Source organism: Myotis myotis, unplaced genomic scaffold, assembly GCF_014108235.1.
Source record: "Myotis myotis isolate mMyoMyo1 unplaced genomic scaffold, mMyoMyo1.p scaffold_m19_p_7, whole genome shotgun sequence".
Classification (NCBI taxonomy): domain Eukaryota; kingdom Metazoa; phylum Chordata; class Mammalia; order Chiroptera; family Vespertilionidae; genus Myotis; species Myotis myotis.
Genome location: NW_023416379.1, coordinates 37,703,604 through 37,730,044, shown reverse-complemented (window position 1 = coordinate 37,730,044; position 26,441 = coordinate 37,703,604). Strand labels below are relative to the sequence as shown.

General features: G+C 40.0%; 1 protein-coding gene across 2 annotated transcripts; it reads right to left on the bottom strand.

Annotated features, from left to right (window-relative positions):
* Positions 1-12,147: 12,147 nt before the first annotated feature.
* On the bottom strand, positions 12,148-26,310 carry CD164 (CD164 molecule). Of its 2 annotated transcripts, XM_036318036.1 has the most exons (6): positions 26,033-26,308; positions 22,756-22,848; positions 21,266-21,340; positions 19,840-19,875; positions 16,228-16,269; positions 12,148-14,697 (listed from the first exon to the last, which is right to left on the bottom strand). In XM_036318036.1, the coding sequence occupies exons 1-6, from the start codon at positions 26,196-26,198 to the stop codon at positions 14,531-14,533; spliced, it is 579 nt and encodes a 192-aa protein (XP_036173929.1). In that variant the 5' UTR covers positions 26,199-26,308; the 3' UTR covers positions 12,148-14,530. The 2 variants fall into 2 exon arrangements, with proteins under 2 accessions (XP_036173929.1, XP_036173930.1); XM_036318037.1 differs by lacking the exon at positions 19,840-19,875 and having other exon boundaries at positions 26,033-26,310.
* Between the last annotated feature and the right edge of the window lie 131 nt (positions 26,311-26,441).

The following is a 26,441-nucleotide window of genomic DNA, read 5'->3' as shown; positions in this document are numbered from 1 at the left end:
GCAGCAGTGGTTTCTTTAATCTATCTCCAACCTTGAATTCCAAGGGCAGACTTTGACCCATCTTGAGAGCATGCATGTCCTTGCCTACCTCCTGCTCCTGGGGGAGTCATTTAGGGCATAGACTGCTTGTTTCACACCCCAAGCCCCCAGCTGTGTAGCTTTGGGTAAGGTCTGTGGCTCTAGTGTCCTCATTGGTGCAATGGAGAATAATGTGCTCACCTCGTGGGATTTGGGGGAGGATTAAATGAGGTCAGTCAAATGAAGCACTCAGAACAGGGACTGACACAGCTCTCTATAAATACTGGCTGTTTGTCTTTTTGTTGGGAATATGAAGGTGGACAACTTTGGAAATAGATAGACAGACCTGGCTTCAAATCCTGACCCTGCCACTAACTGGTTGTGTGACCTTGGGTGAGTCACTGCACTATCCTCGGTGAAGCGGAGGTGGGATATGCTGATACATTATCAAGCATGTTTCTTTCCTTTGCTAGTATTTTTCCATTGGTTTAGCCATGACTGGCTGAGGGAGACTTATATTCCTGGGGTGGCCTGGACCCACACTCTCCCCAGGAAGCCGGGGAACTAACGTATGCAGCACCAAAAAGCATCTCTGCTTCCCAAGCACTTTCCCCTCCGATGAGAAGGCAGCTTGCCCAGGAGCGCAGCGTGAAGCTGGACGCTTTCCAGCGCATAGAAGAGCTACAAACATGTTTCCCCTGGCTCCCCGGCCCCTCGTGGGTAATGAGGATCCCACACAAATCCCCATAGTACATAGAGGAACCTTAGGCCTAATTTATATTAGGACGTTTTCCTAGCTCTGAGGACCTGATCATCTACTGGAAGTCAAACTACACTTGAAAGCATCCTCATATACAAGGAACCACTACCCTTTCACATTTGCAAGACAAGCCTGTGGCCACAGCTCTGAAAGTTTAGGGGCCTTCTGGCTGGGTCTCTAGAAACAGGATTTGAAACATACGGTGGAATGTTTGAGATTAGCATGTGTATTAGCTTAGGCAAGCTGCTGTAACAAATTACCACAAACTGGGTGGCTGAAAACACCAGGACTTTGTTCTCCCACAGTTTAGGAGGCCAGAAGTCTGAGATCAAGGTGTCGTTCCGTTAGAAGGCTCTGAGGAAGCATCTGTTCCTTCTGGCTGCTGGGACCTGCCTGCAACCCTGGCGCTCCTTGCCTTGTAGCTACCTCACTCTAGTCTCTGCCTCCCTTGTCACACGGGCTGCACCTGTGTGTCTCCCTGTGTGTATGAACCCTCTTCTCTTCTTATAAGGACACCAGTCATTGGAATTAGGGCCCACTCTTACCAGCATGACTTCATCTTATCTTAGTTTCATCTGCAAAGACTCTTTCCAAATAAGATCACATTTTTAGGTTCTAGGTGGACATAGATTTTGGGGGGGCCATTCAATCCACTGCACTATTATTACTTTTTTATATTTTTTATTGATTTCAGAGAGAAAGGGAGAGAGAGAGACAGACAGACAGACAGAAACATCAATGATGAAAGAGAATCACTGATTGGCTGCCTCCTGTACGCCCCTACTGGAGATAGAGCCCACAGCCCGGGTGCCCTTGACTGGAATCGAACTGGGGACCCTTCAGGCCGCAGGATGACACTCTATCCACTGAGCCCAATCAGCCAAGGCTATTACTTTTTTATCATTAAAAACTTAGGCGATAATAAAAATAAATTTCTAAAGAAAAATTGCCTGTGATCTGTGCAGATGAGGTGCACTTTGGACCCAGGGACTCTGGCCAGGAACCGTGAGTCAGCTGTGCAGGGAAAAGCCCCGTGAGTAAACACAGAGGCTGCCTCCGGGTGTGGGCCTTCAATCAGGGCCTCGGGCTTTTCCTGAAGGCGAGGAGCTAAGCTGAGCCAGAGGTCTGGGAGAGATCGTCTTTCCTCTGCCTAAAACCGTGCAATGGCTCCTGCATCGAGGTCCTTGGGGCAGGGGCATGGCTTGGGCTATGAGGTCTTCTGTGCACAGGGCCCTCCCCACCCCCCTTTCACCCCTCTCCCTCTGGTAAAATAAACATAAAAGATATAACTTTGTGATTAAACACCTGACTTTTATAAGGTAAAAAGGGGTCCCAAGGGCTACCTCTGCTCTGTTTTGGTTAAGTTCTTGGCCTTCCTTGAGTTCTTGATGCTCAGAAGGCTGAGTTCGGCCTGACCAGGACTCGTGAAGACTTGTATTCCTGGGGTGGCCTGGACCCACACTCTCCCCAGGAAGCCGGGGAACTAACGTACGCACCACCAGAAAGCATCTCTGCTTCCCAAGCACTTTCCCCTCAGATGAGAAGGCAGCTTGCCCAGGAGCGCAGCGTGAAGCTGGACGCTTTCCAGCGCGTAGAGGAGCTACAAAGTCAGCTTAATGACGCTGTGAGGTCGTCTGTCCCGATGAGCTCACCAGGAGGTAAGCACAGGCACTGCTCTGGCCAGAACAAGCTCCCAGGGCCCCGGGTCAGAGATGAAGAAGGGTCCCAGGGACTAGCCGTAACTACCCAGGGGTTATTGAGTGGGTATTTGATGAGATTTCCGACAGAGCCAGGAGAGAACCTGGACTTATTCGGAAATCTCATCAAATCTCATCAGAATTTTCTACTTTAGTTCTCCTTGAGTTCCTGCCATCCTACATTAAATGGTTCCAGTCAGAAAAACTGGTCCCAGGAGTGTGTAACATACCACCTAAAGAACATTGGGTCCTTCACTGGGTTTTGAAGCATCTCAATGCCTTGGGATATTAATGACCACATTTCTGAGATGTTATTCATAAAGTCCACTATGGTTCTTGGGTGCTGGGAGCTTGAGTTTTATGGAAATGGCACAGTCCCCTGGGCTCTGCAGCCCACAAGCAGCATGGAGCCGACGCCAGACCCCAGGGTGTCTCTACTCTGGCTTCCTCCCCTATGAGATGAGGACTAAGTAAAGTCCAGGTTCTCTCCTGGCTCTGACTGTCGGAAATCTCATCAAAAGGCAGTCACCACGATTCGCCTCTTGTTAAGATCAGCCATGCCTCTTCTTTTCTGTTCTGCAGTGTAGCCTGGTGATATAGTGCAGGGGCTTTGGGCTAAGGTAACTAAGATTCAAACCTCGTCCCCCACACTTCTAGCTATGTGACCTCAGACCAGTTAGTTAGCCTCTTCGTAAAGTGGAAATAGCTTCCTCAAAGGGCTATTGTGAGGATTAAAGGACATCATGCATGTCTGGCACACGGTGTAGACAGTATAGCAGCACTAAGTGTGCAAATACTGGTTACTACACTCTCATGTCTGCGTTGTACTTTTATATTTCCTTCTGGCCACTTACAGTGTGGATGATGTGAGAAAACACAGCCTTTCAGAGGCAGAAAGATCCGTTTCAAAGATCAAGATGACAAAGATCAAGTTCCTTTGGGTTTACTGAGAGCAGGGCTGGGCAAGCCCAGGGGCCCTCCCCGCTGCCTCTGTGCCTGCTGCCTGGGCCCTGACAGCAGGCTGGCGTCCCTTGCCCCAGCCACCCAGTCCAAAGAGGAAGAACATCAAGAACATCCAAGGGCACTATTTTGGCCACTGGCCCTGAGTGTGACACAGTCCTTTCCACATGCCCTGGATTTTTGTTTCCCCCCCTCCTCTTCCCCTCTGCCTTTTTAATCCCTTTCTGGGTTAATGTGTGTCATGTAACTGCCACCCATGTCCTTCAACACCTGCATAATTATGAAGGAGAGCCATGGGACATGAGGAAGGTGGGGGAGCCCTAATTCCCAGGACTGGGGATGTAGCAGGAGGAAGAGAACCTTTTTCCCAGGAAGCAGAGGTAGAAGTCACTCCCAGGCTCTGCCCCCATCTGTGCCCCTCTGCAATGACAGGAGGAGGGTTAGCTGAGGACTTCCTACTTGTAGACTCATTAAAGGGGAGGGACTGGGTCACACCAGTCTGTTCAGTACCCAGCACTCCCAAGGGGACAGGTAATATCACCCACGCTACCAGTGCCACAGGGTAAGTCAGCGGGAAGTGTGGGGTGTCTCCTTTCTGCAGGGGCGGCGGCAGCAGCCTCCCTGCTCCTCACATCAGAAGCCGAGCCTTGGTGACGGAGCAAACTCTCCTAACTTGGCATTAACATGGATTGCCCTAGGAACTTGCAGCTCCTGAGGAACTATCACTTGTGCCAGTACAGTGATTCTCAAAACACTTCAGGGGAAAAAGGAAATCAATTGACTCACAAAACTGTGAGATAGTCAGTAGTGGACTGGCTTCAGTTAGTTTGATGAAGGTTGGAACTATTCCTTAGGACTGTTTTCTCTCCCTCCATCGCTGGGCTCTGAGAATGCTGAGAGCAGAAAGGAATGCTGGGAAGCAAGATGCCACCACCGCGTAGCTTCCATCCTCTGTTGAACCTCGGGAGCAGGAATGGGGTGTGGAGATGGGACAAAAACAATTGGGCTCTGCACCCAATTCTTCATTTTATTTTTTAGAGGGAGAGGGAGGAAGGGAGGGAGAGAGAGAGAAACACTGATGTGAGAGTGCAACATTGATCAGCTGCCTCTCGCACAACCCCTACTGGGAATGGAGCCTGCAACCTTTCATTGCATGGGACAATGCCCAACCAACTGAGCCACACGGGCCAGGGCTATGTGCCCTATTTTATTTATTTTTTAATATATATTATTTTAAATATTTTTTTATCAATTTTTAGAGGAAGGGAGGATAGAGAGATAGAAACATCATCGATTGGCTGCCTCCTGCACACTGTCCACTGGGGATCGAGTCCCAACCTGGGCATGTGCCCTGACCTGTAATCTAACCGGTGACCTCTTGGTTCCTGGGTCACCACTCAACTGCTGAGCCACATGGTCAGGCTCTGTGCCCAATTTTAAACAAAGCTCTTAAGACAGAGACTAAGCTGCTTGGTGGGCTTCGGCTCAGTTCACACAGTTTTTCCCCTGGAGCCGAGAATGGGGTCAGCCCACTCTCTCCTCTTTGCAGCAATTATTTTAAATATTCCTGGTCTCTTCAGGCCTTCGGACACTGTCCTTCTCCCCCATTTCACAAAAAAGTTACAAGCCTCTCAGATGAAAACTCCCTCAACTTCCTGTCCCCAGCCTACCTACATCGATATTGCTGTTAAATTTAAAAAGGTGCCCTTTCCTTCCTCTGGCCAATCCTGCTGCACAAGATCCCATATACTCTCCTACCTTCTCAGCGACCTTGAACTCATCGTTATCTGCTTCCTGTCTATACATCTGTCCATTTCCCACACATCTATTCTTCTAATCTTGTAATCAGCAATTATTGAGCATGTATGTGCCAGGATCATAAAATCCATTGTAAAATAAAATTAACATCTATCCAGTTGCATGAGCCAGAAATCTGGGAGATCTTCTCCTCACCCTGTCAACCCAGTTAATTACTAAGTCCTATCAACTTGAAGATCTCTCGGTCTGTCCACTTCTCCACACAACAGTCGAAGTCACCCACCATCTCCTTCTCTTTAACTTGGTCATGTTACCCCTTAGGCAAAAGACTCTATCTAGGTTTTGACATTTTTGACTCAAAATTAATGAAGCTGGATTATATGCCCATTTTAAGCTTTAAAATTTTATAAATTACATCTAGGTCTGTACATTGCAATTAGAGATATAATTTAGCATTTTTAACATTATAGGCCTTATATCCCGGGCTCCGTACTCCCTCAGTTCTGCTTCCGCATCATCCAGATACTCCCAGCAACACCTTTTAAAGACTAATCTTATGGGCAATAAAATAACAGGAAGGATTCAGAGGCCGAAGACTGTAAGTAATGATAAATCTAAATATATATATATATATATATATATATATGAATGAAACAATGAAAAACGTAGATATGAAGTTATGGTTTTAGGGTCCCTTCAAACTTACATTAAAAATTATATGTCAGAATCTTATCTAGGTGCTTCCTTAGGTCTGGATAATAGGATTTGTCCATCAATAGCTGCTGAATCAGTGTTTGCGGAGGGAAAGAGGGCCCAGGGCTTCCTATTCTGTGGTCTTGCTGATATCACTCCTCAGTAATAAAATCCTGATATTGAAATAATTAAGCTTGAGAGCACTTATTCAATTACAGTTCAGTAAAAGTCAGTTACGTTCTGCCTCTCAATTTCCTCCCCTTTTTCACTCATTTACAATAATCAACTAGTAGCATCAGATTCCTCCTTATCTGCGTTCCCTGGCAGAACAGAGTTTCAGAAGTCAGTTTAACACACGTGAGAAATCTGCCCTCCAAAGAAATTCTTGGAATGCAGATTAGCTTGAGGTATAGCACATACTTGAAGATTAAAAATATTTCAGCTCTTAGTTAATGTGAAACAGCATTTACATCCTCACCCACTGCCTTCTTTGTACTACTTGAATACACATTACACTCTTGCTCCAATGTCTTTCAGGATCCCCCCTGGAGATTTACATACCTAAAGAATTCTAAGTGTTATGCTAAGTGAAATGAATTCAGAGAAAGAAATGCCATATGATTTCACTTATATGTGGACTCTACAAAACAAAATAAATAATCAACAGAAACAAACTCATAGATAGAAAATAAACTGATGGTTGGCAGGTGGGAGGTGGTAGAACTGGGGGGAAAAAGGTGAAGGGGAATTAGCCACGAGGATGTAAAGTGCAGCAGAGGGAATATATAGTCAATAATATTGTAATAACCATGTATGGTGTCCGGTGGGTACTAGACTTATGGGGTTATATAACTGTCTAACCACTATACCGTACACCTGAAACTAAAGTACTGTTGAATGTCAACTGTAATAGAAAAATAAAAATAATTTTAAAAAATTCCTTCTCTCTTGAGAGAAATTAAATAATTCGATCAGAGAAAATATGCTATTGTAAGGCCACTTTTGAAGGTGTAATTCCATGGCTCATATCTAGTTATTGGACTAAATGTTTGTTGCAGCATTTCTAAAATGCAGCTAAGGGGCGATACACAGAGAGGGAAGAAACAGGTCAGGAACAAACCCAATTGAGACCCTTGACCAAGTAGGGCCACATTATTAATGCCCACCGTTTGCTTGACTCACCAATCTCTGTGGAGTCATCTTTGACCAAAGTGTGAAACTCTACCATATGTCTGTTTCTGAGAAAGCCTTTTCCAAAAGGAAGCAACATTTAGTTGGTGTGTATGGGACCACAAGGGTTTTGAAGATGAACTCCATCCCCATTTCACTCCACAAAGCGAATGTTTCTACCATGGGAGATCACAAGTCTATGGTTCAGAAAGCTGCAAAGTAAATGCATTAGTGGGGACCCACTATGTTGGAGAGATTTAGAAGGATGATGTGATGGTCTAAAGCTAATTGTGGGACATTATCCTACTGAAAACATAAATCGTAATAATGAAGAAAGTGTCTTGTGGACCCCTGGCTTGTGTACAGTATAGAGACCCCATGCAAAAAGCCGAAGGTCCAGGAAAGGCAAAAAATTAGTTGGAACTTCTTCAAATCTATGTAAGGTCTGACTTCTTAAGCAAGGCTATGAGACAAGTCAGATAAAGACAGATGGAAAAGGAATTTATGCATGACTGGAATGTAAGAATACCAATGATTTTTTTCCAACAAACAAAAAAGCACTGCATTAACACAAATGATAAAATATTAAGGAATTTTTAGATTACTCCAAATATGGGCTATCTCTTCTTCCTTAGCAGGAAATGGCTTTCCATTGATGGTTCCATTCTTCACCAGTTCTTTTTAAGACAAGTGGCAAAATATGTACAAGAAGGCATACTAAATGGCCTAATCCAGATCGGACAGTGATCTTGGTCTCATTAGTAACTGACTTTTAATGATGCTATAACATGAATTATTCATCATCTTCCTTAAAAGCTCCAATATCTATTTAATATTTATATTGCAGGTACCTACTAAACACAAAAGAAGGATTGATGATGTCTTCCTACCCAATGTGGCAGAAAATGTTCAACTTTCAGCTTTTCAAGTTCAAACAGCTCCATCCAGAATCCCATTTAGACCCAACTGGTAATCATAAATCCTTTTCCAACTTTTATTTCTATAAGCACTTAAATAAATGTGATTCTAAACTCCATTAACCCTTTGATCTAATATTTATCATCAGTGCTGTGAAGGTAGTGTAGAAGGGCTGACATGACTATACCTTGAAAGTCTCAGGTGAAGTAGGATGTGGCCTTAGATTGTAAAACATAAGCATTGGTTTGCATAACTACCATGTGGGGCTTGCCTCTGGCCACCCAGCAGCCTCTCCATCTGGGTTCCAGAAATACTGACTAGATGAAATAGCCAGGAGAGAGGGCATTTCTACTAAGCATTATCTACTAACAAGTGGAAAACTAAAACAGGTTAACTCAAATAAACTTCAAAAACTCATTTGTTTGTTTCACTTAAGAACATCATTCTCTCTTAACAGGCTTTTTATTCTTCTACAAATGCCAAAACTCTCTTCAGAGTTTTATAAATTTATAATCCACATCTTTTTATTCAGACAAGAAAATCTATCTTGAGTAAAATAATAAATAACTAGATGAATGGAACAGAATAGACCAGAGAAACCTATTTACATAAATTTATATATATGTGTGTGTGTGTATTATTTATATATATATATATATAGTATATATATGTAGCTTTTCATATTAAGAAGGTTGAATCTATCTGAAGTAGATTAAATCATCACCTTACACTATACACAATGAGTTTCAAATGGATTAAACATCTATATGCACATACACGTGCATATAGACATATACACAAATTTATTTCTGAAATATATAAAAAAAACACAAACCAAAAGCCAAAGGAATATTGATGACTTTGATATCAAAGCTAAAAATTCAACAGGACAAGATATGGTGCCAGTTACCAATTTACAAACCTCTCAGCTCCAATTTCATCTTTCTGCTGCGAAATAATTAATATGGATCCTGTATTTCTTCTCTGCCAACTGGCAAAATGTTAAGCTTTGTCAGTAGAGGGTGCTGGAAGGATCCTGGAGGAGAAAGAAGGGTTTCTCTCCCAGGTTCTGGGGTCTCCTTTGGGCAGGCAGGCTTCTGCAGTGCACATGGCTTCTGCAATGCCCTGATCCAGTGAATTCCTATAATGGTTTTCTGACCTCATTGTTGAAGGGATAATTGGAACTTCCCCTTCAAGACTTGAAAGAAAGGTAGGGCAGTGGGCTCTATCACATCACATCTTAATTCACCACTTCGGCCTACGCAGAAAATAGATGGATCTTGGAAAATGACTAGGAACTACCAAGCCCACACCTTAACCAGGTAGTGATTCCAACTGTAATTGCTCTCCAGATGTGGTATCTTTACTGGGGCAAATGAGTATGTCTCCGGCACTTGTTATGCAAATATAACAGCTTTTGCTCTACATCAAACTGCAAGGACCACAAGTTGTTTGCTTTACTCTACAAGGCCACTGTATACCTTTAAATTCTTCCTTGAAAGCTTTGTCAATTCTCCTACTCTCGTGATCATTATATTCCATAAAATATATTGGTTCACTCCATCAATAATGCTGATATCATGAGCAGAAAATAGTTAAGTACTTAGGTATAAGAACTAGAGGGTGAAAGATAAACCCTACAAAAATTCTGGGCCTTTAGCCTCATGAAAATTCTCTAGGGGTTCAATGGTTGAGAGAACATTAAAATATGCCCCTTCAAGATGAAAAACAAGTTGCTTCATCTCACTCCATGTATCATGAAAAAAAGCATGATGCTCAATAGGCCTTTTTGGATTTTGAAGGCAACATATACCGTATTTGAGTGTGATGCTTCAACCCACCTAGAAAAGTCATCCATAAGATTACTGATTTTTTGTTGTTAATCCTCACTCAAGGATAGTTTTCCATTGACTTTTAGAGAGTGGGAGGGGGAGAGACAGAGACAAACACTGATGTGAGAAACACATCTATTGGTTGCCTCCCACAGGTACCCTAACCATGGCCAGAGATCAAGCCTGCAACCGAGGTACATGCCCTTGACTGGAATCAAAACCTGGACCCTTCAGTCCTTGGGCTGCCACTCTATCCATTGAGCCAAACCAACCAGGACAAGATTATCGATTCTGAGTGAGGACCAGAGTTAGAAAAGGCTCCATTGTGATTTTGAGTTTCAATACAATCTACCCTGCCATGTTCCTATGATCCAGCAATACTAAAGATATTAAAAAATGTCCTGGCATATAGGAACACTGTACAAAGCCTCTGTCAAAGCACCAGTAAGATAACAGGCTGACCCCTAAGATTCTGAGCAAACCTATGCACTCTTCTGAAGGTAACTACCTCCTTTTGTGCCTTGGTAGACAATGCCTAACCATGGCATACTGGGTGATCATGTAGCCTGAGCTTCCCATAATAACATGGGTGCTGTAGGACCCACCTAATTATAAACTTGAGCATGCACAGATTGCTTTTCACTCCATAGGCATACAAAGTCATTCCTTCAACTATCATTTCTAAGGCTCTCTCACAGCAGCAATCTATCATCAGTGGAAATGGTATACATTCAACTTAGCTTGCTGGGCAGGTCTGAAAGGTACAAGTGGCTTCCATTGAACATATGGCTCAAACTATTTCAACACCAACTCCTGTTGCCTCCTCTCTCTGGACTTGGGTGTTACTAACAATTAGCTAGCCAAGAAAGAAAAAAAGAGTCAAGCTTGATTGATGGATAGGTCTGCATTTGTCAGTTCAAAGCATGATTGCATTTCTCATCCCAGCAACCTCAAGGGGTACTGGTTTGGAGGTCTTAGTTCCTAAGGGATTCTTTAACCAGGAGTACAACCATGAGTCTATTGATATAAGATCTCAGTTGAGGCTGCCAGTTGGCTGTCTTGGGATTCTTATGTCACTAAACCAATAGGCAGTAAAAGGCATTACTCTACTGGCTGGAATGGTCAATCCTGAATACACAATGTGAGAAGACAGAGGACATCATTCAAATGCTGGAAGCAAAAATGTCAACCTAGAATTTTATATACAATAAAAATACCTTTCAAAAAACTAAGGCAGACACACAAAAACTGAGTTAATCAACAATATCTGTACCACCATAACTAAAAATATTAAAGGTTAAAGGACAATCTTTAGGAAGAAGGTAAATACCAGTAGCAAATTAATGGAGAGCACAGGAAATAGTAATTACATGATTGCCAAGTACACAGGACTTTTTATCATCTAAAAAAACTATTTTGAGCCCTAACTGGCTTGGCTCAGTGGATAGAGCATAGCCTGCCGACTGAAGGGTCCCAGGTTCGATTCCGGCCAAGGGCACATGCCTGGGTTGCAGGCTTGATCCCAAGTAGGGGGCGTGCAGGAGGCAGCTGATCAATGATTCTCTCTCATCATTGATGTTTCTATCTCTCTCTCCTTCTCCCTTCCTCTCTGAAATCAATAAAGAAATATTAAAAAAAACAAAACTATTTTGAACCCCATTCTTATCAAAATAATAATTTGTCTCTAGCAACATTTCAGGGTATCTTCAAGCTTGGCAGAGTTTTATATTCACCAAACTTAAGCATATATAAGATTAATATGAAACCAAAAGTTCATACTTTCTATAGCAAAATTATTAAATCCAATCATCTGGTTTTTAGGTATATAAGGGAGTATTATCTCTTCTAAGTCCAAATTCTGGGATGTAATATAGAATATAATCTTGGCCAAAACACGGACCAAAAGTACCAAACTTCACGTACTAGCCATGTGGCTTGATACTAGATATTTATACAAAGTACTCTAAACAGAAGCCCAATTTTACTCTACATGCAATTTAAACTAAAAGGCAGTTACAAGCTTTTAGTTTTATAACAACAAATGGCAGTTTCATAAATTTGTTACTTGGTAGAGCTAAGTGGATGATGTCTACTGATTTGTGGAAGATCAATTTGCACATCACTCCACAGGCATATAAAGTCATCCCTCCAACTATCATTTCTAAGGCTCTGTTCTCCACTAATGAATACAGAGTTTAGTTACTACCTGCTGGTCTTGGGGAGCAATAGAAATTGAGTAGACACCCATCTTCAAACAAAGTGATAATGTAAATTCACTAGCATTAACTGTCATAATCAAAAAGCAAACACACACTTCAGTTTATTAAAAAGAACAAATTAATTCAATAAACATGTAGATTTATTTTCAATCAGTTTGGTACATGATACAGATTGGTGTTGTAGTTTTTCATGAACTAAAATAGAAATTTCTAAATACAGCAGTGTCTGCCTGTACAACAAATATTTTAAGATAAAATAAGGTATTTTGATAGAACTACATCTGCATGAAATAATCAGATGAAAAATCTGAAAAGGTTTCTATATACCTTCTGGATTAAAAAACCCAAAAATTATTAATGACTCCAGATACTAAACTGCTAAAGAAAGGAGGGGAAAAGGCTGTGAGTTCTGTTTTAAGAGCTCTTCTTGCAAAATCTAGTTTCAAGTGATAAGATTTTGTTGTTAGAGCAGTATTCAAAATTACCGGAGAGGCTTCATCAGCTACATTTTCACAAAAATTGCTGTATGTGTTGACATTAATGTGTGCCAAGGTATTCATATCTAGGTAAATATCTGTAGCCAACTTTTGCCAGTTTGGGAAGAATGGAAATTCTACATACTTTCAAATAAATTTTGCATCTTATAGTACTCACTAGAAACTAACAGCCACGGCACCATAAATACAATTTTTGTGAGGTACCTAGAATATTACTAATGAAAACAAAAATGCGAGGTAAACCTACCTTTTCCCAAAAACCTTTGAAGCCAGAGATTTTAAACAATTAAGGCACTTGAAAACATTAGGTGTACGTACAAATGTGCAAGTAAAACAAACTTTAGCTGTACCAGTAAGTAACTAAGTAAATCTTCATTTAAGAACGTTTAACGTAATTATTTAAATGTAAGGAATTTTGGCTTATGAAACGGACCTAAGCAACTTGTCATTTCCTACCATAAAATATTGAAAACCAAAGGTTAAACTCAGCCACTATAGGCTAAAGAAACTAAAACAAAACTTTAATGAACTAAAAAAGCAAAAGGATATTTTAACCTAATTTAAGCCTCTGAACTAATCCAATGTGTCAAAGGCAGGAGGGAGACGTATCCCTCTAAAACCAAAAAAACGAAACACAAACCTAGTGCTTTCTAAGAAACGAAAGAAATAAAAATATGCATGCTCACTATACTATAGGAATTGAAACTGAGAAGTATCGGAGAGAAGGAGAAAGGAAAAAAGAAAGCTCAACTTGTTTATATCCAGGGCAATCATTAAAAATGTACAGTAATCTGATCAACCAAAAATCTTTCAGATTTTCTGAAATTACACTGGTCACACTTGCTGTCTCAAAACTTAAAATGGAAACAAAAAAAAAAACAACCTAAAATGATTGTTTCATTTAAAGAGTTCGAAAATAACTGATTATTTCCTTCTTGCCTCATGAAAGAAGTTACGTTGGCTTGATGACAATCCTTTTGAGATACAACAGTGTTCGAATACTTTTTTGAAGTACAAAGAAAAATATAATTATATCCATTTTAGGCTCTATTATATTTTTAACAGCCACAAAGAAATACGTTGGGAGGTTCACTATAAGACTTTCAACTTTGTGTAACATTCTTTAGCTTAATTTACTCAGGTCTAAACTAAAGTAGGTTAAGTTTTCAAATACTAACAGTATGGTATCTAAAAGCAGTTTACTACTGCTGACATCAACAGTTACATCCTCAGATCAACCTTCTACCTTCCTCAATGGGAACAAATCACAAGCATTTTAAGTTACAGTCTACCTTTCAGTCTGTCTTTTAAGGCACTGTTCTTCATTTTCTCAATAATATAAGGTGCTTTATAAGTATTAACAATAACCTGCTATACTTTAATGGTTTGTATCCTTTCCATTCATTTAAATCTGGAATGTGTAAATCCCTGTGTGGCATCTTATTTCTAATGTAGAAAAAATAATTGTTATCAAGCACAAAATTTTATTCTAAGGATAGTTTTCTATATGGATATTAAACTTTAAATTTATTCCATTTTTTAAATGATAGCCAAAATGCCACCTGATTGATGCTCATTTGGCACATTCTTCTCAATTCTGGTCACTAAACTACATCCTGAGTTAGGATAAAATAATGCAGCTTTCAGGCTTTAAAATGACTAAATTTCACTGCCAAGAGTCATGAGGTTGTCTGCACAGGACAATGTTTTCCATCACTTACAGAGTTACATTTGGCATGTCAAGAAAAGAGAACATAATCCCACAGCAGCAGCCATTTAAAATAAAAGAAGACAGCCACAAGGATTCATGCAGAATACTTTAAATATTCCTGTTGAGCAAAATGATTTAATTGATTTTTCTTCAAGCATGATGCTCCAAAATATCCTATATGCATCCTTTGAAAATTTAAAGATCCTGGAATAGCGTCTTCCATGTGGGACATCTTGAAATATAATATTTTGGTTTCAATGAGTTACAAGCCAGTCCTTGTTAATCTAATGGGTCTGTTTACAGAGTGTGGTAGTTTCGTTCTTTTGATTTGCAGAATTTATAGAGAAAGAAAATTACAGCCTGCACACCTAAGACAAGGACAATTCCTCCAATGAAACTGGCTGCATCAAAGGTAGACTTTCGCGTAGGTTGTGAAGTTGGACTTAAAGTAGTATTAGTTGAACCTGTTAAATAAGATAGAAGAAATAATAAGTCTCATGAGCCTCTATCATAATTCCAAGACCTACCTGAATTTCTATTTTGCAATGTGTTAAATTCTATAAAATATTTTCTCTTAAGTCTTTACAACTATAACTTATATATAATTGAGGAAGAAATTTATCATTCCCCCTTCGTTCCATCTGGTTTTATCAAGTGGTTATGGCTCTATACAACTTCAAATATGAAAATGACAGAAAAAGACTCTCCTGATATATAAATTATATCCTGGAACATGTGAAGCACTTTTAAAGTTTGCAATTGCTTGCCCGGCCTGTGTAGTTGTGTTTGAGTGTCAACCTATGAACCAGCTCGTCACGGGTTTGATTCCTGGTCTAGGCACACATGCCCAGGTTGCTGGCTTGATTCCCAGTAGAGGGCATATAAGAGGCAGCCGATCAATTATTCTCTCTCTTCATTGATGTTTCTATCTCTCTCTCTCTCTCTCCCTTCCTCTCTGAAATCAATAAAAATATTTTTTTTCAAAAAATTTGCAATTTCTTCAAACTATACCTAATTGTCAGAGTAAATATTAATATTTGTGTTTAAAATTCACATAACTTTTAAAAAATATATATTTTTATTGACTTCAGAGAGGAAGGGAGAGAAGAGAGAGATAGAAACATCAATGATGAGAGTGAGAGAGAATCACTAATCAGCTGCCTCCTGCATGCCCCACACTGGGGATCAAGCTTGCAACCCAGGCATGTGCCCTGATCAGAAATCAAACCGTGACCTTCTGGTTCATAGGTCAAAGCTCAGTCACTGAGCCATGCCGGCTGAGCCTCAAATAACTTTATAATTTTACTAAACATATAAGGTAAATTTAAAAATTTGGTTACAATTTTTCAAATTACAAAAATAATCTTAAGTATATGCAATTTATAATTCCATAAGCAAATGTATCTTATCTTACTCTGCATATTTTACAGTATGAGAAAGTTATTACCAAGTCATGAGGAAAAAAAGTCACAAAAACTTGAATTCCTTTTCAAGGAGTAAAATGTTTCAAATGGAGAACCACTCACTTTAATAAAAAGCAATTTCATATTTAAAATAAATTCTACTTTTTTCTTAAATATCAAATAAATACTGGTTCTGGTGGCTGTATATAATAAGTTAACCAGCTTGAAAATTAATTACAACTATTCTGTATTCTTCTTGTGAAGACAGAATAGCTTCATTGAAACTAAAATAAAGGTAGTGTAAGAATGAAGCCAAAAGAATAACCTACAAGTTGTACTAAAAGGGTTTTGGAAAAACATCATTTAATTCTAGCATGTCATGCCAACTGTGATTACACATTAAAAAACTAGAGAAGAACTCTTAGCAAATCTATCATTATTGATTTAACAGCCTACTATGTTGTCCTCTATAAGAGATGAGTTTCATGCATACCATTGATGAGTAAAATTGGAAAATGATGGCAGAAACAGTAAAAGGCAACAGTATACATACATCCTGCTTCACTGTTAGTTTAAAAAAACCTCAATTACCTGGTGTAGCAGTTGTAGAAGAAGGCATAGTTGTGGTTTTAGCTGGAATGTAAACAAAATGTATTAGAAACTTAAATTTCTAAACTTCCTAGTTATCTAGCATCTACCTTTTTAAAGTTATGCCACCAACTTCAACATGCTTTCAATTATTTAGAAAATAAAGGCCAAATTTCAGTTAATGGTTCACTAACATCTACACATCCAGAATACTAGCTTTTAAATGTATTTTAAAACATTAAGAGATGTCATAAAATTGTATCCATGTTATTAACATCTATATGTAAAATGTATGTATACAACTGGATCAAGTTTGCGAAAAGACATACAGAAGGGCAAAAATCAGTGTTTAGGTGAAGGAACTATCAGTTCTTTATAAATAATACTTCTTCTAAGACAAAAACTACTAACTTCAAAAGTCAAGGTAAAAAACAAGTACAACTCAGCATTTCTTACATGGGTATCAAGATTTGCTTATCTTCTTCATTTCAGGGGGGTGGCAAACTTTTCTTAAAGGGGCAGAAAGTAAATATTTTAGGCCTTGTGCACTGTGTAGTGCAAAAGCAGCCAAAGACAACATGCAAATGAACGGGCATGGTTGTACTTCAATAAAACTTTATTTATAAGAGCAGGTGCCCTGAGGCCATGGCTCCCCCAATTTAGATTAGAAGAGCCCAAGGAAAGCTCAAATAATTATCTGATGATGCCTCTAAAGAAATGTACATTCATGGGAAGAATTAGATTGAATGTAACATTTTAGGAACTAAAGCACAATATTAAAAGACTTCTGTTAGTGTTGATACTACTGATGGATAGTAATATGTTAACACTGATGGCTATTTTTATACACATGCATATTCTTTTTCTCTCACCACTGTCCACATTTTACCCACCCTGCTCTTGGTTGGACAGTTAGGTCACCTTTCATTTCTTACAGCAAAATATTTGATCTTATCTCCAATAGGACTGATTCCTATACAGAATTCCCAGCAGATTAGAGGGTATGATTATTTGAAGATGTATAATCCCTTCAAAGTTTTTGTTGCTTATACATTCTGTGTAACTGCAAAAAATGTACTTTACAAATTAAACATATTATCAAATTTTTTTTAATCTTAAAACTCTATTACTAATTTTGTCTGAACATTGACACATTTTTGCTTTTGACCAAAGCATTACATTAACAAAATTTTCAAAATTAGGCACTACTTAGTGAATATACCTTCACTGTCCTAGTGTATGTTCCTTTCATTAAAAAAAATAATTCATAGATTATAAAAGCTGTTATTGGTGATAGAAAATACAGTAAAGAAATTTAAGTAATCCCATCACTCTGAGAAGCATGTTTTTTTCTTGCCAGCCATTTCTCTAGGCATGTATGTAACAAATAAATAAATTATACTTAATATAGTTTGTCTTTCACTGAATATATTACGAACATTTTCCATTATATTTCTGGCATAATTTAGTCACTTTATTATAAGATGTTATTTATAAGTATAATTATACTGTTTGTATTGGTAGAAGACTTATAATTAACCTCACTGAACACTTTCCTACATAAATCAGATTTTCTTTGTATTAATAGTCCCTTATTTTCTAACTTGCTCTCTTCAGCAGTAGCCACTGAAAAAATGGAATAAAAGTTTGTTTTTCAACCATTAATTGCCACTCGATACATTTTCTGCAAGCATACATCAAGACTAATGGGGAAGAAATTAAAAGTGGACTCACAATGATTTTGGGGAAATAATTTCCTCCTCTCTCCTTCTGCTCACATCCCACCTTCTGGAAATCAGTTTTCTCAACATATATTTTCAACAACCTTTAATTCCTTCCTAGTCAATGACTTCTAATGGCCGCTAATGGTTTAAAAGGACACCACTGTGTGCTCTCCAAAATAAAGTTTCACCGCATTTGCAGATTTCAATGGCGTATTTCCAATGTAGCCGTAATCCAAGCTACCAACATGGTCTCACGGAATGTGCAGTTGGAAACAGCTGTGCACAACTGGCTAGCAAAACCTGGTGAAAGCTAGCTCATCACTGCCTAAGTCTTTTAAAATGAGCTCTTGTCCTTGTTACAGTATTGGACCATTTTTTCCTCTGAAAAACTACACCTAAATCACACATGCAGTTAGTTTCTTGGACACACTTCTCTGGGCTTTCTTCTCTTCCCATCTCCACTCAGTCTCCTCTCCAGCCTTCTCCCCATGACTTAGACTTATTATTCCCAAGAATGTGGTCCTCAAACCCTATTCTCCTCCCTTAAAACTACTTCAGTGACTTTACTGCCTACACTGATTCACTTATCTGTACTAATTTTAGCTAAGAGCCCTCCCATCACCTCGCTCATCAAGTCCTAGGCCTTCTACTTCCTGAGTTCCATACATCTGCAACTCTTCCTCTCCTGGTTCTCTAGAATTACTGCCACAGGTTATCTAATCTCTGTGTTCACTCCTACCTTCTTCTCATTTGCTCTCCATATTGTAAGAAAAATCATATTAAAATGCAAGTCTCATCACATGACCTATTTTGCTTCAAATCTATCAGCAAGGCATACAAAGGCACTTCCCAATCTGGCTCTTGACTTGTTGACTATCTAGTTTCACTCTTCCTCACCTTGTCCTGGACACTCCAAATGCAATTCCCTGACCTCAATATATTCTTTCACATCTCCTTCACATGTGCTGACCTCCCTGCTCCACTTGGGAAATTCTCCACATATCTCACCAGGGTAATATCAACACTTGGTCAGTCAGCATACTCAGGAGGCTGTTACCATAAATGCCATGATACTCAATACACACACCTTCCCTTACAAATCCCTGAACACACTGTGCTTACTTACCTCTTCACAGTTCCTACAACAGACCAAATGCTATCTTACTTCTGTCTCTGTATCCCTATCATCTAGTCTAGTACTTGTACTGGAGTAGATGCTTTTAAATTATTTACTCTTCCTATCAAATTGCTGAAGATTTTTAAAAGGAAGGCATTAGGTAATGCTATAGAGTATGGTGAAAAACTTTCAAGTTGATGAAAATGAAAAGCAATCAGTTTTGATAGTCTTAAAATAACCACTTAGGAATGCTATTTGAATCACTTCTGTCAGAGATGACAGCAAATATTTCCCTTTAAGGTATTCCAACCTATTTAACCAAGAGCACGATGTGTAAAGTGTATACAACAAAGGGACATAATTCAAACCTGTAGGTACATGTTATCCAGTTTCATAAGTTTATGTATTTAGATATACACATAGAAAAGACTGGAAGAACTTAACCATTTTTTTTTTAAGAACTTAACCACTTTTAAAACATTTTGGTTTGCCTCTGGATGACGGGAATTGTAGTGAATTTTAATTTCCTTTAGGCTTTTGTATTTCTGAGGATTTCCACAAAAAGCAGTTTGCAGACTCGATGTACAAAACTATGGGAGATCCACTCAGATTCAATAAATGTGAAACACCAAAGCTATGTCATTGTCTACTAAATATGTCTAATTTTTTAAGTCATACCAACAACTTTTAGGTTTTTACTAAAATGTTATCAAGAGAGCTTAAAAATCCTAAAAGAAGGAAAAAGGAGAAAAACAGTCAATTATCTTGTATTACCTGTAGAATTGGTTGGCAACGGAGAGGTGGTGGGCACTATTTAAAAAACAAACATATTAAGTCAAAACTTTCTAAAATATCACGATCTATAACACTATTTCCTAACCTGCAGTCATTTGAGTGCCACTTTACAATTTTTATATTTTAGTACCATCTGTGAAGGAAGACTGACAGTGAAGTACCACACTCCCCTTCTTTAGAAATAGGAGCAGCAATTTTTAGTGACACTTCCCTCCCTACAGCAGAGATTTCTCTATCTCTCCTGCAGGTAGGAAGCCATGTGTAACTTCTAAGAAGCATATGTAAAGCAGATATGGGCTTCTCTTTCCCTTCCTCTTCCTGCTAGCAGAATAACCAATTATGTGGCCGAAACATGAGAACTCGCCTTGTAGAGTAAGGTCAAAGCCATTTTTGAGGAATGACAATAAAAGCCTAGAAGGAGCCTGGGTCACTAATGGTTGTAAGAGCTGCTAGTGAGCCAGACTTCTAGCTGCACGTGAGCCAACTTCCTTTACACGAGAGCAGAGTAAACCTATTTCTCAAACCACTGTAAATTGATAAATCATCAAATAAGTAATGTCTCTTAAAATGTTTTACTTAATCTTGTTTCTAAGCAATATTAATCACAAAATCACGTCTGATATAGTTATTAGTTTTTCCTAACACGTTTAAATAACTATTAATGTTTGTTCATTTACCACCGAAACCATGTTACTACACTCTATATAGGGTATAACTGTTCTCATACTAATAAAATTCTTAGTTAGAAAGTTCAAGTTGGGATGGGGGAGATGGGAAAGCTCCTACCAAGATTAAATAAAGGTAGTCTTTCAAGGTTATTGACACTCTTCAGAAAAACCTTTTACTTAATTTAATTATTACCTATGCACCAAATTAAAAATTTGACTTTCCTATTAATTTATAGTCTTGCTAGAAAAATCCACTGTTCCAGCTAGGAATTTTAACTAATTCCTGAGTAAAGGTTAAAGAGTAATCAAGTTCCTCAAATTAAAGCACAAAAAATGAATAAATACAAAGAAGATTCATTTAACCACAGCATAAACTATGCTGGACATTATGACATTCACCAGTACCATAAGCAAGGAAGTGCCAGACAGAACAAGACTGCCCAGGCCTGTAAAACCCAAATAAAGAGAGGGTCTAAACTGCAATGAATTTCTGGAAGCGTGAAAATAACAATAATAATAATAATGGAGGAGGCATCTGTACATACAGCATTCCACAGTATAACCAAATCACTAAACCAAGCTTCAAAATACTGTCCTTTGAGCAATCAATATAAATGCCATTCATACTGAAATTTCTAACAAGATTAGAACTACGATAATGCTTCAAACCAAATACTGACATTAGGCTTTCTGGAGCAATGATCTTCCTCGCCCTAGCAGCCAATGTGAATACTTACCAGAACAGAAATCTGTACTATTCACCACCTGGCAACCAGTAACTGTTGAATTTTGTGAGCAGTAGCTTCTACCTGCTATGGAAGAAAAACAACAACAACAACCAAGTTAAACAGCACCACTCACTCACTTTTATTATCTCTAACTTTGTTACTCAGCTCTAGAATAGCTTCCCAAAATCGAACTCAAGTTTATCTACAGACCAACAAAATACTGTTACTCTTTTCCCCATTGTTTTAGCAATATTATACAGGATCGACCCAAATATTCTCTTCTTAAAACCCATATGAACATACTGAACAGATAAACTTAGATCTTAGGATTGTGGTATGACTAGTGCACAAGGCAGGCTGCTAGAATCCACAGGAGGGTGAGTCAGTAGGGAGAAGTGGTCAGGATCTAATAAAGGCTCAGTAAACAGGGAGGTGCCCTACAAGCAGCAGGAAGTCCTCTGTTCCAGATCTCTGCGTTAGTCTTCCACACTTTCTAAAACCAATTCCTGGATGGGAGACTTATAGCAAGAGTAAGCAGTGCTTTCCCCAACATATCCTACAGAAGGGCATTCAATCTCCAAAACTTGCCAACTCCGTCATACATGCAGGGTAGGGATAAACTTTTAAATTCCATTTTATCATCTAAAAAAAAAAAAAAAAGTGACTCTGCTACAAGAGTAAACTTAACCTCCAATTGACCCAATACCCTAATTTTAAAAGAGTCTCTTAAACTTTGTTGGTGATGTAATGTTAAATTTTTCAGTGAAGAATAAAGAAGCGTAACAGGTAGCTTTGACTTTTTCTTTATATATATAAAGAATTGTTATACTGATAAAAAAAAAAAACACAAGCACCTTACATTAAGAAAACAGTAATTTATGCTATAATCCCATGGTTCTAACTATAATCCCATGGTTCTAACTATAATCCCATGGTTCTAACAAAAACCTAACTGGCATTTCAAAGTATCTCCATCTAATTCTTTATCTCTCAAATTAAAGCTAACTTAACAAAAGCACAGGAAAGAACCAACTCTTCCCTCCTCATTCTTCTCCTCTATCTTAAGTTTGTAAGGTCTCTCTATAGTTCATGCAGCAGAAGACACTGAGGATAAATGTCTCAAACATTTTTCTGGGGAAGTTTCCAGGAGAACATTTCACAACTTTCTTTCACAGCTAATTTCAGTATATCCTACACAATGGTCTATATTATAGACTCTATAATCTCTCTTCCTTTAAAACTTTTGAGCCTTAATTACCAAGTCTAAGGAATTAAGGGGGGAAGTGGGTGGGGGGAGACAAGAAGAGATTTTAGAGGGAAGTGTTAAGCAATTGGCACTGTAAAGGAAAAGTATTTGATTTATAAAAAAAATAGTATATACTATAGTAAACATTCTATGTAACTTTTGAATGTTCAAGAATATTCTGTTGTATATTTTAAAATGTTGCAACAAAAGTTCTGCGTGCTCAAAAAAATGAAACAATCCAAACGTTTCTTACCTTCTTTACATTCCATCCAAAAGCAGGAAATATTAGCAATATCATTGCTAGCATTAACACAGGAGACACAGCTGTTGTGTTTTCCACAGATTTCTGGGGTGGGGAGGAATGCATGAAATCAATTAATTGGCAACTGATTTTGAATTTGTATTACTTATCTTTTTTTAAACAGTAGGCATTATATACAGTACCACACTTACTAACTCAGAGAAATGGTAAAACTTTACAGCCTATCAACAGATAAAAGGGTAACAAACTGGGATGTTATTCTATCATTAAAAAGGGGAAATCCTGTTATACTCTACAACATGGATGGTCCTGAAGACATTATAGTAAGTAAAATTAGCAAGTCACAGAGGGACTGATACTGCATGATTCCACTGATAGGAAGTATCTAAAGGAGTCAAATTCAGAAGCAGAAAGTAGAATGGTGGTTGCCAGGAGCTGGAAGGAGGGGAAATGAGTATAAAGTTTCATGCAAGATGAAAAGTTCTAGAGATCTTCTGTACACCACTGTGCTCACAGTCAATACTGCACAATGCCCTTAAAAATTTGTTCAGAGGGTAGATCTCATGTGACTTTTTTTTTTAACCACACGCAAAAAAAAGAAAAAACTTTATAAACTGGTTTACTAAGAAATTCCAATAATTTCAAATGACTTAGGAAGCCAGAGTTAACTCAAGAGAGAGGGGGAAAAAACACTCAGTACTACTTCATGATATCTATCTAAACAACCTTCCTTTACATGGCAACTCTTTCAGACACCCAGGATTTCTTGATGCATTTTGAAGCATCCTTAAAAAATACAAATATTGGAAAAAAGACTATTATAAGGTCAACAATACAGACAGGGAAATTACTGCCCCAAAACATCAGAAGAGACACTAAAATTTTTAACAGTACTAAAGATGTATTACAGGTTGAACCCAAGATTTGATGATGCCCATTCTGAAAAACCTCAGAGATTTGTAATTCATAAATGATACACTCTTTCAACGGTCCTCCATAATTGGAGGATAAGAGAACACATTTGGAGGGAGCTGCATTCATGTACATGTAATACAACTAGTTAGCAAGGTCTTTTTCAATAATTTAAGCCAAATGGCCCAGAAACCAGACTTCAAAGAAGACTAATTACAATTCAGTGTCTGGACAAACAAATGGACTATAGAACTGGACTCCATCCATTTCCTAGAAGCTAGATGCCTCCAAAAAACATTCTCCTTTGCTTTCTCTGTACCTCAAAAAGCAACCCTGTACAGCACAGAAGTGTCGCATGTCAACATTTCACCATCAGTACGACCAGAGACTAGGACACATATATGATGTGTGTGTGTGGGGGGGGGGGGGGGGGGATATCAGTTTTTCAGGTTTGTTTACAGGTGAAAAATGTTACTTGTTTAAAATCTTTTGTGCTGAATGATGAATATTTGGGTAGCAGAGCGAATGATATTTATAATGAACTAAACTTGCTATCTTTCAGACTGCAGCCTATCCAACTACTACTTACAGGAAACACAAATTACCGCCTTTGCACTCATTTAAATCACACAAAGGCAATTAACTTCATATTTCCAAGCTTGTCTTTAAAAATCAAAAAGCACAACAAAACTACAATTCTGAGAGAAAACTGCCAAATAATGAGACAAAAACGTATTTTGCTCTATCCCCTTAAAAATTGTGCGGTTAGAACTTGTACCGCAATTTACTTTCATTGAAAAAGTTTTTTAACGTTTTTATTGATTTAAGACAGAGGAAGGGTGAGAGAAACACCCATCTGTTGCCATCTGTGTGCCCTCTACCGGGGATGGAGCCCCCAACCCCGGCACCTTTCCTTTCCGTGCATAAGGAGGACGCTCAACCAACTGAGCCACACCACCAGGTCTGAACATTTTAAAACGTTACATCTTTCTGACTCTAACAAACAATATTAAGTTCATCATATGTTTTACTAAGCTTTTATAAAATATAAAAACAAGGGAAGGCATTGTAAAAACAATATGATCAACCTGAAAAGATAAAAACCAGCCCGGCTGGTATGGCTCAGTGGTTGAGCGACGACCCAAGGACCAGTAGGTCTCGGTTCTGTCCCCGGTCATGACCGGGTTGCAGGCTTGCTCCCCAACAGGGGGCACACAGGAGGCAGGCAGCCGATTGATGATGTTTCTCAGGGAGGTTTCTCTCTCTCTCTTCCTCTCTCTCTCTCTCCTCCTCCTCTCTCTCTCTCTCTCTCTCTCTCTCTATCTCTCTCTCTCTCTCCTCTCTCGCTTCCTAGCGCTCTAAAAATCAAATTTTAAAAGACACATTTAAAAACCAGCAGTTCTTCAGTCAAAATACCCAATGTTTAACTAGAATAACCGATCGCACTAGACGGCAGTTTTATACACCTAGTGTGCCTCCTCTCACAGTCCCCTTCCCTCTTTTTGCATGGCCACACACTGCCGATTCCTCCTCAGGGATTCCGTGTGCGCCTCCACCGGCGGGCCGCAGAGCTTAACAAAAGGTGTGCTCTCGGCTGGATTCTAGGAACCCGACAGACCCGGTTCCAACCCCAACTTCACAATCGGCTAAACGTACGGTCCCGGCAGTTTCTCTCTCTCTACTTCTTGGTTTCACCATCTACCTTCTAGTTTAGCTTCGGGGACTTATGCGAAGTTCTGGGTGCACGCATGGGTAACTTTGCGACGTTTTCACCCGGCACGGGGTGTACAGTTTTAATTCATTTAATACTCAAACCTCAGATAAATCCCGTGCCTATCCGCCAGATTATCTTAATTAAATCTCTGGCTAAACTCTGAGACACCAGCGAAAGTTAATGTCTTCAGTTTCCCTTTCCCGCTTTGGCCAACTTCCGGAGAAGCCTGCTGGCGGGGAGACGACCTGGCGGACAAACGACTCACCCACCTCGGGCAAGGAGCTCGGTCTCCTCGGCCCAGAACCAACCCCGCCGCCGCCGCCGCCGCCGCCGCCGAGGGGGAAAGCCCCGTCCCCTCTCCTGCGCCCACGCGAGGCTGGAGCCACTTTCATCAAACACCGCGGACTGGGACGCGGGTCAGGAACTGTGTTAGGGCCCGACCGCCCCTTCCCACCGGGGCGCTTCCCCACCCGGCCACCTCGGCCCCCTGGCCCCCCGCGCCCGGCCCCGGCTGGACTCGGACGGACCGCCATGTTGCAGGAGCGCGGATCGCCCTGGCCCCGCGCGCACCACCGGCAGGAAAGCAGCTCGGCCGCGCGGGAGGGCGAGCGAGAGTCGGAAGCCGAGGGGACCGTCACCCACCTGGTACGACAGTGGTGAGCGGCGCGACGGTCGGCGGCGTCGTGACTGTGTGGTTGGCGGGCACTGAAGTCACGTTCGGGGCCAGGGTGGAGTTCTGAGCCGCGGTCAGCACACACAGCGCGGCCAGGCAGGCGGCGGCCCAGAGCAGGCGAGAGAGTCCCGACATCGCGACTCCGCGCTGGGGTTGCGGCGACAGCTGCAGCGCAAGACGCTCCCCGACTCCCTCTGTCTCCAGCGGCGCCGGCTCCCAGACTCCGCTCCCCGGCGGGAGCGCGCGGGGGTCACGTGCAGGGGGCGGCCGGGGGCGGTGGCGGGGAACGGGCGATACCAAGTGGAATCCTCCGAGAGGGGGGCAGAGACATCGAGAAGAAACCGAGGGAGGCTGTCCCTCAAAGAGACTATACTATAA

Coding starts and splice junctions, on each gene's coding strand:
- CD164 (XM_036318036.1), bottom strand. CDS start 26,198: ATGTCGGGACTCTCTCGCCTGCTCTGGGCCGCCGCCTGCCTGGCCGCG. Junction 22,849..26,032: donor GCTCACCACTGTCGTACCAG/GTGGGTGACGGT, acceptor TCCCCACCCCAG/AAATCTGTGGAAAACACAAC. Junction 19,876..21,265: donor TAGTACAGATTTCTGTTCTG/GTAAGTATTCAC, acceptor TTTTTTAAATAG/TGCCCACCACCTCTCCGTTG.